At 40.9% G+C, this 17,694-nt stretch overlaps 3 protein-coding genes across 5 annotated transcripts in view; 1 reads left to right on the forward strand and 2 right to left on the reverse strand.

Moving 5' to 3' along the window:
* Positions 1-610: 610 nt before the first annotated feature.
* On the reverse strand, positions 611-3,741 carry LOC123757441 (protein Abitram). The gene is made up of 3 exons (XM_045741044.2): positions 3,358-3,741; positions 1,215-1,379; positions 611-961 (listed from the first exon to the last, which is right to left on the reverse strand). Exons 1-3 carry the CDS (start codon positions 3,739-3,741, stop codon positions 785-787), a joined length of 726 nt encoding a protein of 241 aa, XP_045597000.1. The 3' UTR covers positions 611-784.
* Positions 3,742-3,830: 89 nt separating this feature from the next.
* Positions 3,831-9,098, reverse strand: LOC138366262 (COX assembly mitochondrial protein 2 homolog). The gene is made up of 4 exons (XM_069327236.1): positions 8,988-9,098; positions 6,851-6,980; positions 6,368-6,439; positions 3,831-3,971 (listed from the first exon to the last, which is right to left on the reverse strand). Exons 2-4 carry the CDS (start codon positions 6,929-6,931, stop codon positions 3,873-3,875), a joined length of 252 nt encoding a protein of 83 aa, XP_069183337.1. The 5' UTR covers positions 6,932-6,980; positions 8,988-9,098; the 3' UTR covers positions 3,831-3,872.
* A 5,262-nt stretch (positions 9,099-14,360) lies between these two features.
* Positions 14,361-17,694, forward strand: part of LOC123757443 (uncharacterized) — a 33,153-nt gene continuing 29,819 nt past the window's right edge. For 2 of the 3 annotated variants that reach the window (XM_069327239.1, XM_045741050.2), the window contains exon 1: positions 14,361-14,446. The gene's annotated coding sequence lies outside the window, so the exon portion shown is untranslated. Of the gene's footprint in view, positions 14,447-14,603; positions 14,863-16,752; positions 16,843-17,694 lie in introns of those variants that run through there. The other variant, XM_069327240.1, reaches the window with a different exon arrangement.

Consider the following 17,694-nt stretch of genomic DNA (forward strand, 5'->3'; position numbering starts at 1 on the left):
CCATCCTCATATTCCAACTCCTTGTCATCATATCCCTACCAGGTGCTATGTCAGCATACTGACTTGGCACTTTCTCCTCATACTTATACTATTGTGGGCACAGAGAAATGTGGCATCACTAGACGAGACAAATCCAATTTGTATACATGAATAATCAAATTCTTATATAAATATACAGTCTCCGTGGTGTAGTGGTAAGACACTCGCCTGGCGTTCCGCGAGCGCTATGTCATGGGTTCGTATCCTGGCCGGGGAGGATTTACTGGGCGCAATTCCTTAACTGTAGCCTCTGTTTAACGCAACAGTAAAATGTGTACTTGGATGAAAAAACGATTCTTCGCGGCAGGGGATCGTATTCCAGGGACCTGCCCGAAACGCTACGCGTACTAGTGGCTGTACAAGAATGTAACAACTCTTGTATATATCTCAAAAAAAAAAAAAAAAAAAAAAAAAAAAAAAAAAAAATATAAGTATTTCATATCTGAAGAGATCAATTAAGTACAGTATTCTGCATATAATGGCTAGCAGTGTACTAATGCAGAAATAAAACAGGAAAATAAATATTCACATTCCTATAAGGAATAATCCAGAACTAGAAAAAGACAAAAAATGAGCTTAGCAAATTTTATTTTTCAAGTGTAACTTACAACTCGACCCTATTTCTTTTATACATACTGTATACTGTACAAGTAATTTAGTGAAATATATGGCAATCATGATAAAAGTTATAATTTCGTTTACATTTCCAATAACTTAAATGATGAAATTATTTATTTTTTCACTCTTAGTTCACTTTATCTTTCAAATGTTGTACATTTAGTTGTTCATATTGGTCCTCAGTGAGCAGTTTACTACGCATGAAGTCTCCATTCCTCAGTGGGGGCAGTATCACAGCCAAGTAGCCTTCAGCATTCGGATGGCTACTCACAAGTTGGGGCTGTGTCAATAATCGCTCATTCACCTGCAAATATAGCAAAACGGAAAAAATTAAAATCATGCTTAAGTAATCATCAAACATAAGAGCCAGAATGGTTCTACTGACAGAGGATCCCCTTTAAATCCAGACCTCAAATGTAAATCACCTCAAATGTGGACTTCAAATATAGAATCCCCTTAAATCTTGACTTCAAATTATTAACGAATTGGTTGATTTCATTGAAAACATGATGACAGGGTGGGATGAAGTCACAGAGTTACAGAATAGCAGAGCTCACCTCAACAAGTTTGCCTTGAACTCCAGCCAAGATGTTATACCTGGTCCCATCAGAACACGTGATGATACACACAGATGACTGAAGGCCCATTAGCTGAGCACCTCGTTTACCCTTACCCGACACTTGGTTTTCTAATCTGTTAAATTTGCCAACACTGTAACTCACCTACAAATAAAATAAGACTGTTAGAATTGAGTGACGCATAATATTTATTATCACTTAATCAGAATCATAATATAAACCAGATGTTTCTTTTGTTGTCATTTCCTTATGTTTTTACCTGGGGTTTATAAAGATAAATGTGACTTTTTGTCTAATAAACAAAATAACAACATTATTTTCTTCCACTGGTCAAACTACATCAGACTACTTATTATTTATTAAGTTTTAATAGCTAAAAATACAACAAACTTTATATTTTTCTGAACTAAAAAGGGAAAGTCAAGTTTAATTATAATGTTATACTGTCTGGTTAAATGTTTCCTGTTCTATATTATGCATACAAGAATAAATAAGGACATTATAGTACCAGGCAATACTAATTCTCTGACGAGAGCGACCTACTGAACCTCAAAGTTTCACGTTTCCTTCCTTATAAAGAACCTTAGTGCTGAGTTATAGGGAATACAGCCCTTTTGCATTTTTCAAACCCACATAGCTGGGATGCATGCATTTCTAGAAATGTTGTCATTCGTAATTCAACAATCACTACCACTTTGGTACTAAGCTTTGGGTCATGACCCCAAATAAGATCAATTAATTTGACAACAGAAACAAATTTAATATTCATCGTAACAGTAATCTTAGCTTCTGAAGTTCTGAATCAAAATCTTAGTTCAACTGTCTTCTCCTGACAAGAAAATTTTGTGCCAAGTTTCAAGTCTATGCACTTGGAAGAACCCAAAGCCTTGTAGAGGTGAAAATATACCAAGTTACATAGTCAGACCATGAGCATAGCTCTTATCCTGTAACTACACTTAGGTAATAACATGTAATTGTATATAAAATTAACTCCAATAAGGGATAAATAAACATTCTTTGGGCAGAAACCAAACCAGACACGCATCAGAAGACCAAGTTTAAATTAGAACATGAGTAACAATCTGAAAGGCCCAGGCATCCCGAGTCCACTCCCACCAAAAATTTCCAAGATGACTACCCCCTACCAGACCCTCCTCACTGGAACTTACTCTGAAAGGGCTGACAAGACTACACAGAATAGTCCCAAGGAAATCTACATGCTGTGTCCCCCCCCCCTTGCTCTTGATGATCCAAGAATGGGAATCAGTTCTCGTACAGGTCACAGCATCACTACCAGGGGGCCAAGAGTCCCTTGCATGATTACACACTCAAATAAGAGACTGACCAAACAGAACACAGGCAAAAAACCAGAGTGGAGCAGTTGGAAAGAGCAATTACTGCAGCCAATGTTAATCTACCACTTCCTCACAAGCTTCCCTGTCATGTGAAGGGAATAAAACTGTCGAAAATACCACAAAATTTATTATTATTTTTTAATGTAACTTTTCTTATATCCTTTTCAAAGTATGAATTGTGAATGAATACACTTAGAAGTGGCATTAAGGAAGTGGACATTACTTGAAGTAATGAATCTACTTAAAATTTAATGCTTCACAAAGGAACTATGGAGAAAGTACTGTACTACAACACGCACAATAAGTCAAAGAATAAATACAATATCAGGCAATAAGATCACATATTTGAATGAGGAAAGTTACCTATTTAGACATTAAATAATTATAATGAGTTTTTCTAAAATAAGCGAGTTACACAGTGAAATTTGAAATGTACCAGAATAATTATTACTTATCTATGTTGTAAGAATCAAAATAATTCAACATAATACCTGTACTGTATATCAACAGTGGAGTATGGTCAAATTATACACAAGACAATTCAACAAAGCTCTTTTTCTGATTGTCAAAACTGTATACTGTATAGGGTTAGGATAGGAAGTGTTAGCTTAGGTTAGATTCGGTTGGGTTGGGTTAAGTAGATTTTAATATCTGTTGGCAAACTGTCTCGTATACGATGTGACTTGTATCCATCTACAGTACAGTATATAAAAATAAATATTATTGCTAGTTTCCCGGTAAAGGATAAAATACAAATTATAACATACCTCAGTGATCTCCTTTTTCTCAGCCAACACAGGGTGATGATGTGAAAGAGTTATAAGGCACAGCTTATTGGTATGTACCATAACACATGTATGTCCACTGCTATCTGGGCTTGATGAAACTTGCTCCTCACCGAGTTTCAACGAACCAGATTGATGACGATGGAGCCCTTTTTCTTCAATGATAACATTACTATCAGTCTCATTGTTACTGTTCTCTGCAGATGAATCTTGGTCTTCATCATTAATCAAAATGTTGCAGTTTTCTATTCTCTTCCTTTCCTTTGGTATGAAGTAATATTTTGTAAAATATCTCTCACTCACACTTGGATATTTAAGATCCAGCATGACTGTCTCCTCAATGCTACCTTCTACAAAACTTCCCATGGTTACACGTTAATGTTTGATTTCAAAATAAGCTGAAGAACATCAATATCCAGAGAATTACGAATTGTAACACCACTTAATACAGATGTGTTCAAGTGTGTTGTTGAATAAGAATACTTAAAGGCTACAATTTACATATTCTTCCAGGAAAATCCTTCATCAAGCTTGGCAAATACCTTCTTCCGCATCTCTTCCCCTGCTGCTTTGTTGCTTGCACGCCTCTGTAAGCGCTGATAAAATAAAAATAGACATTAAAGTCATAAATCAAAGTTTTAATTAATTAAATATTTTGTCAAATATTAGTACAGTATAGTATTTAATATCAACACCTCAATACTATACTGTGCATTATACAGATTTTAAAGGCATTGAGATACTCAAAATAAACCTCAATAAAATTAAAGAAAAAATTAATGGGTAAATAAAATTATGACTAAATGATAAGATATCTCTACATAGGAATCCCCAATAATTAAAAAGACTAGAGTAATAAGATATTAACAATTTCAAGCCAAACAACAGATCTACTAGGTACCAAAGTCTTATTCAAAGGAGACATCCTCAAACCTTACATTTGTGCCTCCAATCACAGAATTTTGTGTACAGTTTTGGCCACAATGGCAGAAGAAACATTGGAAGGGTTGAGTGCTGATTAAAATAGATGAAACATCGACTTAAGAAGTAAAGGTTATGAAACCTGTTTAGAAAAAGAGGTAAGGTAATTATAAAGCAAAAGCACTAAGCCAGTACGACTACAGCATTGCCAAGGTACAGTATATGAGGAAAGAGTGAAGAATGGTACCCAGTCACATAATTGATTCTGTCTTGGAAGGAGAAAAATATAAAATTATCATATAGATTGCAATCGGAACGTAACACTTGTGTGAACCACTGGTACACACCAATGTCTACACAAGACACTCACAATGTACCACCGTTGGAGATCGCCATCATGAAAGTTGTTCAAATGATCAAAAAGCATTGCAATCTTGATTCAGAAAAATATTTAATATTGCCCAATCAAACATGACACGCTTTGTAACAATAGTTGAGATCCTGTATAGGCAAAATATTTTGGTCCAATGAGGTTAAATACTTAATTATAATTGTATGGCATTTATGTAGAATAGCCAACAAGGATAAATAATTAAGAGTAATACTGTACTAACATTAAAAATGGGCTGGACAAATATTTTTCTTCAAATCCATACTCAACTTTTTGCGTGATAACAAAAGTCTTTCAATAACAATCACACACATTTAGCTCCGGTGGTCTGGTGTTGTTTGGCTTTGTAAATATCACAAACCAAAATATACAGTATACAATTCCGGGGTAGAATGCACACTTGAAGATGATCCATAGATATGTGGCTCTTCATGGATGGCAGTGTTATAAGAGTTCATTCCTCTACACTAGTGATTCTAAAATCCCATTTACAAACTCTATACACTTATGTATTAAAATTTAAGAAGGTCCAGATATTTGCCATCATTTTGCCAGCAAAAGGACTTATAGGGGCCGGACAGCTGAGTGGACAGCGCTTCGGATTCATAGTCCTGAGGTTCCGGGTTCGATCCCCGGTGGAGGTGGAAATAAATGGGCAGAGTTTCTTTCACCCTGATGCTCCTGTTACCTAGCAGTAAATAGATACCTAGGAGTTAGACAGCTGTTATGGGCTGCTTCTTGGGGGTGTAATAAAAAAGGAGGCCTGGTTGAGGACCGGGCTGCGGGGACACTAAGCCTCGAAATCATCTCAAGATATACAAAAAGGATAGGCTGAAAGAACTAAATATCACAAAAATCAACAAGACAGTAGGAACTTGATCATGACATACAGTATACAGTACCCATGGGAGACATGACCCTGGTTGATTAGTAGTTAAACAGTGGTACATAGTACAGTAGTTGAAACTCGCTCCCCAAATATACAATTAGAGAACCACACTTAGGTGCATACCCATACACAAAAAACATACAAATCTCAGAATAAATACAATAAATAAGCAAAGAGTAATGAGATACAGCAAGCTTAAGCTCTGTAATGTAAACCATAAATACTGGTTATCTTGGTTATCTTGAGATGATTTTAGGGCTTAGTGTCCCCGCATCCCGGTCCCTGACCAGGCCTCCTTTTTGTTACACACCCCCCAAGAAGCAGCCCGTAGCAGCTGTCTAACTCCCAGGTACCTATTTACTGATAGGTAACAGGAGCATCAGGGTGAAAGAAACATTTTGCCCATTTGTCTCCGCCTCCACCGAGGATCGAACCCGGAACCTCAGGACTACGAATCCGAAGCGTTGTCCATCCAGCAGTCAGGCTCCAGACTGGTAGGTGACCACATTGAAAATCACAATAACATGATGAAATTATTAATAAATATTGAGGCAGTATGACATAATCGAACCAGCACTGCTGGACCAAAATAATGTCACTTCTTTTTTTGTTAAAGATATTTGGGTTGAACTTACTACTTATATGAATAATATCCAGGCTCTAAAGAAAATGAACCAAGATACGATACCAAGGAAATACTGACTTGAAATAAAAGTTGAAGAAATGAATGACCTTGGCATGTTATTAAGCTTCCCCTAGCAAGCAAGTTGCAAGGGTGCAGCTGTTCTTACCTCTGCCTTCAAACACTTCCACACAGCTGTGTCTATGTCATTGCAAATACCAACGAATTTCAAGAACGTGTTCTGAAATAAACAAAAAATATATATTGTATAGTGTGTATTACCATGCAAAGCCCAACCCAACACCTGCATTGTACTCACCTAATTGTGCTTGCAGGGGGGGGGGTGAACTTTAGCCCTGTGTGGAAAAATATTTCACTGTTTAGGATAATATACAGTACATGTACCCCTGCAAAGATTTTTTGCTAGTGAGAACATTTGTTTATTTTGTATTTACCTGAATTTATCATGGTCCACAATCTGTAGTGGCCTCAACATAGACAGGGAGCCGGCAGCTTGTCAAAGGTCCTCCCCCCCCCCCCCCTCATTGTTCCTGAGCATTTTTTCCAGTGAAATATTAAACTCAAGAAATGTCTTAGCATCTACAGGTTTGGTGGTTAGGAATTTTAAAATTTAGGTGAAGCACAAGCATACCTCTTTGTGGCAGGCGTGAAGTTTAGATATAAGTTCGTTGCATTCATCTGTGTGTAAATGTGGAGAAAGATCAGGGTGCATGTTGCTGCAACACGTTGCCTACAATCTTTCAGTAAACCAATGCACACATCTGCAAACAAATGAAACAAAAATCTATGTAAACAGTTACAGCTCCAGTGACCTCTCTAATACACAACTTTCTAAACCAAAGTTAAACTAAACCAAACTAAACCAAATACTTTACAAAATTTATTTTGAATTTATGAGCAAAATGTAAGCAAAACTATTACAGCACATAAACTAAAAGTATAAAATTCCTATTTTAAACTCTAATGTCACCACTGTGCCCATTGAGGTACGGTGGATTCGTACATAGGTATTTAGCAGAGATTGTTTTTTGATTAATAAAACTATGAATATCATTTGGTTAAGCTGGATTAGGTAGTTATAAGTTAGGTAAGATTAGGTAAAGTTGGGTTGTATTAGGGAGCATAAGTAACTTTTCCAAAACCATTCTACCAAAGAATTTTAAAACCAACCCACCCTAAGCCAACCTAACCGAACTTGAATTTACCCAAGGGCCACCAGAGATGGTAGCCTTGATAGGTACCTAGATTTATCAGAGGAACTCCTTCTCCAATGGCCCCAATGCATACCTGAATTCACCTGACGGCCACCAACTCAAGTGACCTCAATGGGGACAGGAAGCCAGCAACTTGTCAATGGTCCCTCCATTACCCTAACCTAACATTATACAGAATATACTGTACATTTTTATAACATTAGAAACCAAGCATTGTAAAAGCACCTGTATACGATTTGAAAGCACCCGTGCATCAGAGTATATATACAAAGTTAAGTGCATTTTAAAATTGTCTGTGTAATTATCTACAGTTGTAATTAATGGTGATGCAAATTATGAAGCAAATGCTACACATAGGATAGCAGTACCATACACTCTACATATGGTACTACACACCTTACATAGCCTACATACAGTTCTGTATTTTATATGCAGTACCATAGACTCTACATACAGTACTGTACACCACATTCAATACTGCAGACCCTACATACATTACTGTACCCTACAAACAGTACCATAGACTCTACATACAGTACCACAGACCCTACATACATTACTGTACCCTACAAACAGTACCATAGACTCTACATACAGTACCACAGACCCTACATACATTACTGTACCCTACAAACAGTACCATAGCTACATACAGTACCACAGACCCTACATACATTACTGTACCCTACAAACAGTACCATAGACTCTACATACAGTACCACAGACCCTACATACATTACTGTACCCTACAAATGGTACCGTAGAGGCGTAGACCCTACATTCAGTACTGTACCCTACATATAGTACTGTACCCTACACATCTACACATAGGAGATAGTACATAGTACAGAGTACATAATACCATAGATCTCACCCAACCATAGACCATTCTATAAAGAGTCCCGATAGTAGTCGGGTTCGTTCTCAAAGCACCATCGAGAATTTTGGGTTCGAATCCCGGGTGGGACAGAAATGGTTGGGCACATTTCCTTTCACCTAATGCCTCTGTTCCCCTAGCAGTAAGTAGGTACCCAGGAGTTAGCTTGTTGTGGGTTTACATCCTGGGCGGGGTCAGTAATTCGACCATGTGGGGGGGGACCTCAATATAAGCCTAACGTGTATGGATACACTCTCGCTTCCTGTCCCCCGACACAATGAATTATTGAATTATGAATTATTTATACATACAGGAATTGTTTCATTATTGTACAGCCACTAGCACACATAGCATTTTGGGCAGGTCCTTAATCCTTATTTTCCCCAGAATACGACCCGAGGCTATGAACAGAGGCTACAATTAAGGATTGGCGCCCAGTCAATCCTCCCCGGCCAGGATACGAACCCAGGCCAAAGCGCTCACGAAACACCAGGCGAGTGTCTTACCACTGCGCCAAGGAGGCCTGTTATTATTATAACAACATAAAGCTACATTGGGACAGTTGAATGACTTCTAACGTCTTTTTGATTCCTTAATATTACATATTTATTGTTTATATCTCCTACATATTGTTATATACATGTAATAAGCAGAATATAAGGTATATATAAGTTTACCAGACGAGGGTCCGTGGTCATTACGGCGTGTTGTTTACACTGGCCTCCGCCACCACACTCCAAAACCTGCCCCCGGCATTGAAGCTGTGACGTCATATTGACGTCACTCATCTCGATATCATATATAAAACACCACATTTTTGTATCTTATTTCAGTCAGGTTAGGTTATTTTCAATTTGATTTGGGAAGAATAAGTTTGATTGAGTTAGGTTAGGTTAAGTTAGGTTAGGTTAGGTTTGTTCAAATGGTGATGACGTAGAGGGGCCATAATATCCTCAGGTCCTAGACAGGACTATCCGTTCTCACATTTCGTCAGTCCGGTAAAAATGCAAATTTTTTCCGTAAACAGAACCAAATAACACATAATTACTACGGCCGGTGCATAGAAAACGTCAATATTTCGGGGCTTTAAGTTATAATAATACTTTAAGTTATAATAATAATTTAAGTTATAATAATAGTAATAGTAATAAAAATAATAGTACAAGAATGTAACAACTCTTGTATATATCTAAAAAAAATATATTATATTTTTTACGAACGGTTTGATTCTATTTAAAATGCGCAATGAGAAGTGCTTGATGGTAGCTTCTGAGAGCGAGGTCCCCGTGGCGCAGTGGTAAAACACTCGCCCGGCAATACACGGGCACTTTGGCCAGGGTTCGTATCCTCGCCGGGAAGGATTGACTAGGCGTCAATCCTTAATTGAATTCTGTTCACCCTTAATTCTGTTCAGTTGGGTGAACAGAAGCTACAATGGGGTTGTACAATTTACAGAAGTAAAATGGGGTTAAACGATTTGGCGGGTCGTACTCCAGGGAAAATTAGGATTATGGATCTGCCAAAACCATGCGTGCTAGTGGCTGTACAACTCTTGTATAAATAAAATAAAATAAATTATGGCGGCTATATAGTTTAACGCTCACCCCATACTCATTCTATGAGTGGCAACTATTGTGCACCCCATACTCATTCTATGAGTGGCAACTATTGTGCACCCCATACTCATTCTATGAGTGGCAACTATTGTGCACCCCATACTCATTCTATGAGTGGCAACTATTGTGCACCCCATACTCATCCTATGAGTGGCAACTATTGTGCACCCCATACTCATTCTATGAGTGGCAACTATTGTGCACCCCATACTTATCCTATGAGTGGCAACTATTGTGCACCCCATACTCATCCTATGAGTGGCAACTATTGTGCACCCCATACTCATCCTATGAGTGGCAACTATTGTGCACCCCATACTCATCCTATGAGTGGCAACTATTGTGCACCCCATACTCATCCTATGAGTGGCAACTATTGTGCACCCCATACTCATCCTATGAGTGGCAACTATTGTGCACCCCATACTCATCCTATGAGTGGTAGCAGTTGTGCACCCCATACTCATCCTATGAGTGGTAGCAGTTGTGCACCCCATACTCATCCTATGAGTGGCAACTATTGTGCACCCCATACTCATCCTATGAGTGGCAACTATTGTGCACCCCATACTCATCCTATGAGTGGCAACTATTGTGCACCCCATACTCATCCTATGAGTGGTAGCAGTTGTGCACCCCATACTCATCCTATGAGTGGTAACTATTGTGCACCCCATACTCATCCTATGAGTGGCAACTATTGTGCACCCCATACTCATCCTATGAGTGGCAACTATTGTGCACCCCATACTCATCCTATGAGTGGTAGCAGTTGTGCACCCCATACTCATCCTATGAGTGGTAACTATTGTGCACCCCATACTCATCCTATGAGTGGTAGTAGTTGTGCACCCCATACTCATCCTATGAGTGGTAGCAGTTGTGCACCCCATACTCATCCTATGAGTGGTAACTATTGTGCACCCCATACTCATCCTATGAGTGGTAGCAGTTGTGCACCCCATACTCATCCTATGAGTGGTAACTATTGTGCACCCCATACTCATCCTATGAGTGGTAGCAGTTGTGCACCCCATACTCATCCTATGAGTGGTAGCAGTTGTGCACCCCATACTCATCCTATGAGTGGTAGCAGTTGTGCACCCCATACTCATCCTATGAGTGGTAGCAGTTGTGCACCCCATACTCATCCTATGAGTGGTAGCAGTTGTGCACCCCATACTCATCCTATGAGTGGTAGCAGTTGTGCACCCCATACTCATCCTATGAGTGGTAGCAGTTGTGCACCCCATACTCATCCTATGAGTGGTAACTATTGTGCACCCCATACTCATCCTATGAGTGGTAGCAGTTGTGCACCCCATACTCATCCTATGAGTGGTAACTATTGTGCACCCCATACTCATCCTATGAGTGGTAGCAGTTGTGCACCCCATACTCATCCTATGAGTGGTAGCAGTTGTGCACCCCATACTCATCCTATGAGTGGTAACTATTGTGCACCCCATACTCATCCTATGAGTGGTAGCAGTTGTGCACCCCATACTCATCCTATGAGTGGTAACTATTGTGCACCCCATACTCATCCTATGAGTGGTAGCAGTTGTGCACCCCATACTCATCCTATGAGTGGTAGCAGTTGTGCACCCCATACTCATCCTATGAGTGGTAGCAGTTGTGCACCCCATACTCATCCTATGAGTGGTAGCAGTTGTGCACCCCATACTCATCCTATGAGTGGTAGCAGTTGTGCACCCCATACTCATCCTATGAGTGGTAGCAGTTGTGCACCCCATACTCATCCTATGAGTGGTAGCAGTTGTGCACCCCATACTCATCCTATGAGTGGTAGCAGTTGTGCACCCCATACTCATCCTATGAGTGGTAGCAGTTGTGCACCCCATACTCATCCTATGAGTGGTAGCAGTTGTGCACCCCATACTCATCCTATGAGTGGTAGCAGTTGTGCACCCCATACTCATCCTATGAGTGGTAGCAGTTGTGCACCCCATACTCATCCTATGAGTGGTAGCAGTTGTGCACCCCATACTCATCCTATGAGTGGTAGCAGTTGTGCACCCCATACTCATCCTATGAGTGGTAGCAGTTGTGCACCCCATACTCATCCTATGAGTGGTAGCAGTTGTGCACTGAGGGTTAAGGCAAGTGTCTGGGAATCACCAGAACCCTGGTTGAAGTCACCTCATTGCCCCCAAAATGATTTTTCTCATCGATATATCATGCAATTGTGATTTCTTTGCGAATGAATAATAATATTGATTTATTTAGGCAAAGTACACACATACATAAACTCATCCCGTGAGCAGTAGTGATTTAGTGTGTGCCCCATACACGATGAAAAGATCATGGCAAATGGGGACTTACAAGCCGCCGGCTTCCTGTCCTCGTCAAGGCCACTAGTGTTATAGACCTTATGGTAAATTCAGGCAAATACGCTCTCCGTGAGCGGTAATATATTGTGCACTACATATATGCTCATCCTGTGAGAGGTAGTTGATTGTGCACCCCATACTCATCCTGTGAGCGGTAGTCTATTGTGCACCCCATACTCATCCTGTGAGCGGTAGTTTATTGTGCACCACATACTCATCCTGTGAACGGTAGTTTAATGTGCACCCCATATTCATCCTGTGAGCGGTAGTTTAATGTGCACCCCATACTCATCCTGTGAGCGGTAGTTTAATGTGCACCCCATACTCATCCTGTGAGCGGTAGTTTAATGTACACCTCATACTCACCCTGTGAGCGGTAGTTTATTGTGCACCCCATACTCATCCTGTGAGCGGTAGTTTATTGTGCACCCCATACTCATCCTGTGAGCGGTAGTTTAATGTGCACCCCATACTCATCCTGTGAGCGGTAGTTTAATGTGCACCTCATACTCATCCTGTGAGCGGTAGTTTAATGTGCACCCTGTACTCATCCTGTGAGCGGTAGTTTATTGTGCACCCCATACTCATCCTGGGAGAGGTAGTTTATTGTGCACCCCATACTCATCCGGTGAGCGGTAGTTTACTGTGCACCCCATACTCATCCTGTGAGAGGTTGTTTATTGTGCACCCTATACTCATCCTGGGAGAGGTAGTTTACTGTGCACCCCATACTCATCCTGTGAGCGGTAGTTTACTGTGCACCCCATACTCACCCTGTGAGCGGTAGTTTATTGTGCATCCATACTCATCCTGTGAGCGGTAGTTTATTGTGCACCCCATACTCATCCTGGGAGAGGTAGTTTATTGTGCACCCCATACTCAACCTGTGAGCGGTAGTTTATTGTGCACCCCATACTCATCCTGTGAGAGGTAGTTTACTGTGCACCCCATACTCATCCTGGGAGAGGTAGTTTACTGTGCACCCCATACTCACCCTGTGAGCGGTAGTTTACTGTGCACCCCATACTCATCCTGTGAGCGGTAGTTTACTGTGCACCCCATACTCATCCTGTGAACGATAGTTTACTGTGTACCCCATACTCATCCTGTGAGCGGTAGTTTACGGTGTACCCCATACTCATCCTGTGAGCGGTAGTTTAATGTGCACCCCATACTCATCCTGTGAGCGGTAGTTTACTGTGCACCCTATACTCACCCTGTGAGCGGTAGTTTACTGTGCACCCCATACTCATCCTGTGAGAGGTAGTTTACTGTGCACCCCATACTCATCCTGTGAGCGGTAGTTTAATGTGCACCCCATACTCATCCCGTGAGCGGCAGTTTATTGTGCACCCCATACTCATTCTATGAGAGGTAGTTTATTGAGCACCCCATACTCATCCTGTGAGAGGTAGTTTATTGTGCACCCCATACTCATTCTGTGAGAGGTAGTTTATTGTGCACCCAATACTCATCCTGTGAGAGGTAGTTTATTGTGCACCCCATACTCATTCTGTGAGAGGTAGTTTATTGTGCACCCCATACTCATCCTGTGAGAGGTAGTTTACTGTGCACCCCATACTCATCCTGTGAGAGGTAGTTTACTGTGCACCCCATACTCATCCTGTGAGCGGTATAGTTTAATGTGCACCCCATACTCATCCTGTGAGAGATAGTTTACTGTGCACCCTATACTCATCCTGTGAGAGATAGTTTACTGTGCATCCCATACTCATCCTGTGAGAGAGAGTTTATTGTGCACCCCATACTCATCCTGTGGGAGGTATCGATGAAAGGATTACAGAAGGCACAAGTTGTTTTAATCAGTCCTCAGAGTGTTACCGGATATTATATGTTAGTATTTATTATACAATATACTATTATTGAATTATATCTGCCCATATAAATAAATATATAGGTTAACATTCCCTATAAGAGGTTTTATTTAATATGCAAGATTTGTACCTATTAATTAACGCCTATAGTATGCTCATGTGTGTATATTGTATGATTAAAATTACACTGTAGCATGTTTTATATATATATTTTCTTAATAAAGTGTTTAATATTAGCGAGGAGTGCGCTTGTCGCGCGTCAGGTGAGGCGCGCTGCCCCCACTGTAAACACTCTCACCCAGGCGGCACCAGGCCCTCACCTTCACCCCAAGCAAGTAACCCCTCTCCTCGCCCCCTCACCACCCACGCCTTCCCTCTCTCACCCTTCCCCCATCACTGCTCGCGGTGTTGGTGGTGTATATGTGACTCCGGCTTGGTTCATGTGTGTGTGGCGGGGGATATATGTGGCGGCGGCGGCGGTGTAGGCAGCATTGTGCGCGGGTCGGCGGCGGCCGCCTGCCGCTTCCTCCTCGCCAAGTGCTCGCCAAGTTTCTGCTCCCTTGTGCTCGCCACCCTGCATGTCCTCACACATTTACTAACTCCTGTGTGGAAGACGGAAGTTTTGTGGTTAATGTATATAGGAATTTAGATTTTGAGTGTGTTGAGTAACTGGTGTAGGCGAGGGCGACCCAAGGCAGCCGACCTGTGCCTAGGAATTATTAAGGAAACCCACAGGCGGCGTCTTGGGTAATAGGAGGCAGCTATTGTTTATATTACATCAGTCTCTGTCTCTCATATATGTGTGTAACCTATGCTTGAACAACAAAATGATCTGGCATCTATATTAGCATTTATGATCTCTGGAGCAGCATGAATAATAAAGCTTTGGGATGTGAAGTTTTGAAGCTTGTTGGCTATTTAATATAGTAAGGAGAAAGGGAATCTAATTCCCTCCTTCCTTTACTTGACGATCACCGCTCTGTCTCCGGGTTCTCTTTCTCTGTCTACCGCAAACCCATGCATAGTGGCATGTACATTCACTTCTTTTCCTACCACCCTCCTTCTGTTAAGAAAAGTGTCCTCGTCTCTCTCTTCCTCCGCACTCTACGCCTCAGCGACCCTCAGTTTCTTGATTCTGAAGTTGCCTTTATCTACAAACCATTCTCTCACCTTGGTTACCCATTGCATATTATCAACTGTGCCTACTCTCAAGCTAAACAAGATTTCTTCCCATCCTGCTTCCAACACTAGTACAGTTAGCACTGTACTATGCCTTCCCTTCATTTCTGAACTCAAAACTTTTACTAATACCTTTCGTCCTCTTGACATTAAGCTCGCCTTTCGGTAAACAAACGCTTCGTAGCAATCTAGTTCACACTACTCCTGCTTCTAATGCAGCTGGTGTCTACTCTATTTCCTGTTTGTCTTGTCCTCTCCAATACTTTGGCGAAACTGGCCGTACACTTAATGACAGACTTAAAGAACACAAGAAAAGTGTCAAGTCTCCAGACACTAACAATGCTCTCTTCTGTCATGTGAGGGATTCTAATCATCCTATTGATTGGTCTTCCTCTAAAATAATCTTTCCTGCCTCTCCTCTACACAGACGCCGTTTTGTTGAATCGGCTCTAATACACAATGTACCCAACATGAACTTGAGTCCTGGCTTTGTTGCTGTGGACTCTTCCCTTTCACAGTATATACTCAAATGCTCTAATCTTTCTAACAAACGTGACCTAACATAAGCTTACCCTTCCATTTATCTTTCTTCTTTCCTTTTTTCTCTCCTCTCTCTTTTTCTGTTCATTATTTTCTCTTACGTTCCCTTGCTATCCTCTTCTTATTCCTATTACTATCCTCTTCTCATTTGGTGGTTATAATAGGAGCTGCCACGTATGGGCCAATGGGCCTTCTGCAGTTCTTATTCCTACTACTATCCCCTCTACTACACCTTACTTTGCTCATCACCTCTCTCTTGTCTATTTATTGCCTGCATCAACTTCCTCATCACTTGTGCACGGGAGACATCTCCTGTCACACAGGTGCAGTCGCACCTCCACAGATCTCCAGTATCAACTCTTGATACTGGTAATGGCTCAAAAGGGCCACCACTTACGGGCTATTCATGCCCGTGCCACCTTTTGGGTGACTTAATCTTCATCAATCAATCATCTTCCTCATCACCATGGAATACATCTCCCGTCACGCAGGGTGCAGTCGCACCTCCACAGATCTCCAGTATCAGCTCTTGATACTGGAAATGGCTTAAAAGGGCCACCACTCACGGGCTATTCATGCCCATGCCACCTTTTGGGTGGCTTAATCTCCATCAATCAATCTTTCTCATCACAATCGACTTGAGAATGGTCCAGGACGGACCGAAACATCGTCGTCCCTTCACCTAGTGTGTGGTCTGGTCAACAGTAAGGAGAAACAAAACTGCCATGATTGACTAAAAGATGTACATATTTGATATGTGGACATGTAAATACTTGATAAATTTGGCTTATGCCAAGAGAGCATGCTACTTGCCCTCTGAGCCATCATGCAGGTAATCTGTCCCATAACACTGCTCACCAATGTAGTTTTGTGTTAGTGTCAGGGTTGACTTCTTTATACAGTATTTTCCTTTTCTAGCCAACGGTAAAATATTGATTTTACTGAACACTAAAATCAATAAGAAGAGTTTTGGTGTTAAAACCACAACAAATACTGCCTTTACACCAGGTAATAATCTACTGCTTATTGGTGAAAACTGCTCTGGTTTTTTTCATAAATTTTTTTCATCAATTCATCAAACTCGTGGCTGTGAGCACAAGTAGGGTCTGACCTATATGTTATTGCTACTCTCTAAACAAACTCGACCTAACCAAACCTAGGCATGCACATGGTGTGATGTCCCTCATAATTTTACTGGTGATACAGGTCCGCACAGATCCTACTGGTCACTACAGTGTTTTCTCTTACTTATCATAAGGACATAAGCTTGAGTTACTTCAGAGGGCTTGCCAGTCCATCTAGATCAAGGCCTTACTCACATCTTCCCTGTTGATACCCTTCATCCACTTGAAGACCTCAATCATGTCTCCCTTCACCTGTGCCCATTACCCGAGCTTGTTTATTTTATATATACAGTATATATATATATATATAATACACACATACCCTTATACCCTATGTTCAACCCTTTGACTGCCAGGAGCTTAAAACCCACTAACGAGTCGAGTATTCTGACCGCATGACTATCAGACTATTCAAGTCATTGGTAGCCGAGGCTATTTCCCCCAACAACCCGATAGCACTTGGTGGTCACAAATCAGAATTTGTTTTCATTTAATCAATTCACTATAGAGAAGAACTCAAACCTCAATTGTGAAGACAAACTTGTATAAACCACAAGATGAATGTATTAGAAAGACACCTCCCCGTGGGTTTGTGGGAGTACATATTGTGTACTTGAATATGTTGGGGCTTGTGGGAGTACACATACATTGGGTTTGTGGGAGTGCATAATATTGAAGTTTTTATATTCTTGCAAAACCACTAACACGCATAGTGTTTCAAGCAAGGTCATGTGGT

Source organism: Procambarus clarkii, chromosome 19, assembly GCF_040958095.1.
Source record: "Procambarus clarkii isolate CNS0578487 chromosome 19, FALCON_Pclarkii_2.0, whole genome shotgun sequence".
Lineage (NCBI taxonomy): Eukaryota > Metazoa > Arthropoda > Malacostraca > Decapoda > Cambaridae > Procambarus > Procambarus clarkii.

Coding starts and splice junctions, on each gene's coding strand:
- LOC138366262 (XM_069327236.1), bottom strand. CDS start 6,931: ATGCACCCTGATCTTTCTCCACATTTACACACAGATGAATGCAACGAA. Junction 6,440..6,850: donor TTCACGCCTGCCACAAAGAG/GTATGCTTGTGC, acceptor TGTTTATTTCAG/AACACGTTCTTGAAATTCGT. Junction 3,972..6,367: donor GGAAGTGTTTGAAGGCAGAG/GTAAGAACAGCT, acceptor TTATTTTATCAG/CGCTTACAGAGGCGTGCAAG.
- LOC123757441 (XM_045741044.2), bottom strand. CDS start 3,741: ATGGGAAGTTTTGTAGAAGGTAGCATTGAGGAGACAGTCATGCTGGAT. Junction 1,380..3,357: donor AGAAAAAGGAGATCACTGAG/GTATGTTATAAT, acceptor TTTTATTTGTAG/GTGAGTTACAGTGTTGGCAA. Junction 962..1,214: donor TTCAAGGCAAACTTGTTGAG/GTGAGCTCTGCT, acceptor CTATATTTGCAG/GTGAATGAGCGATTATTGAC.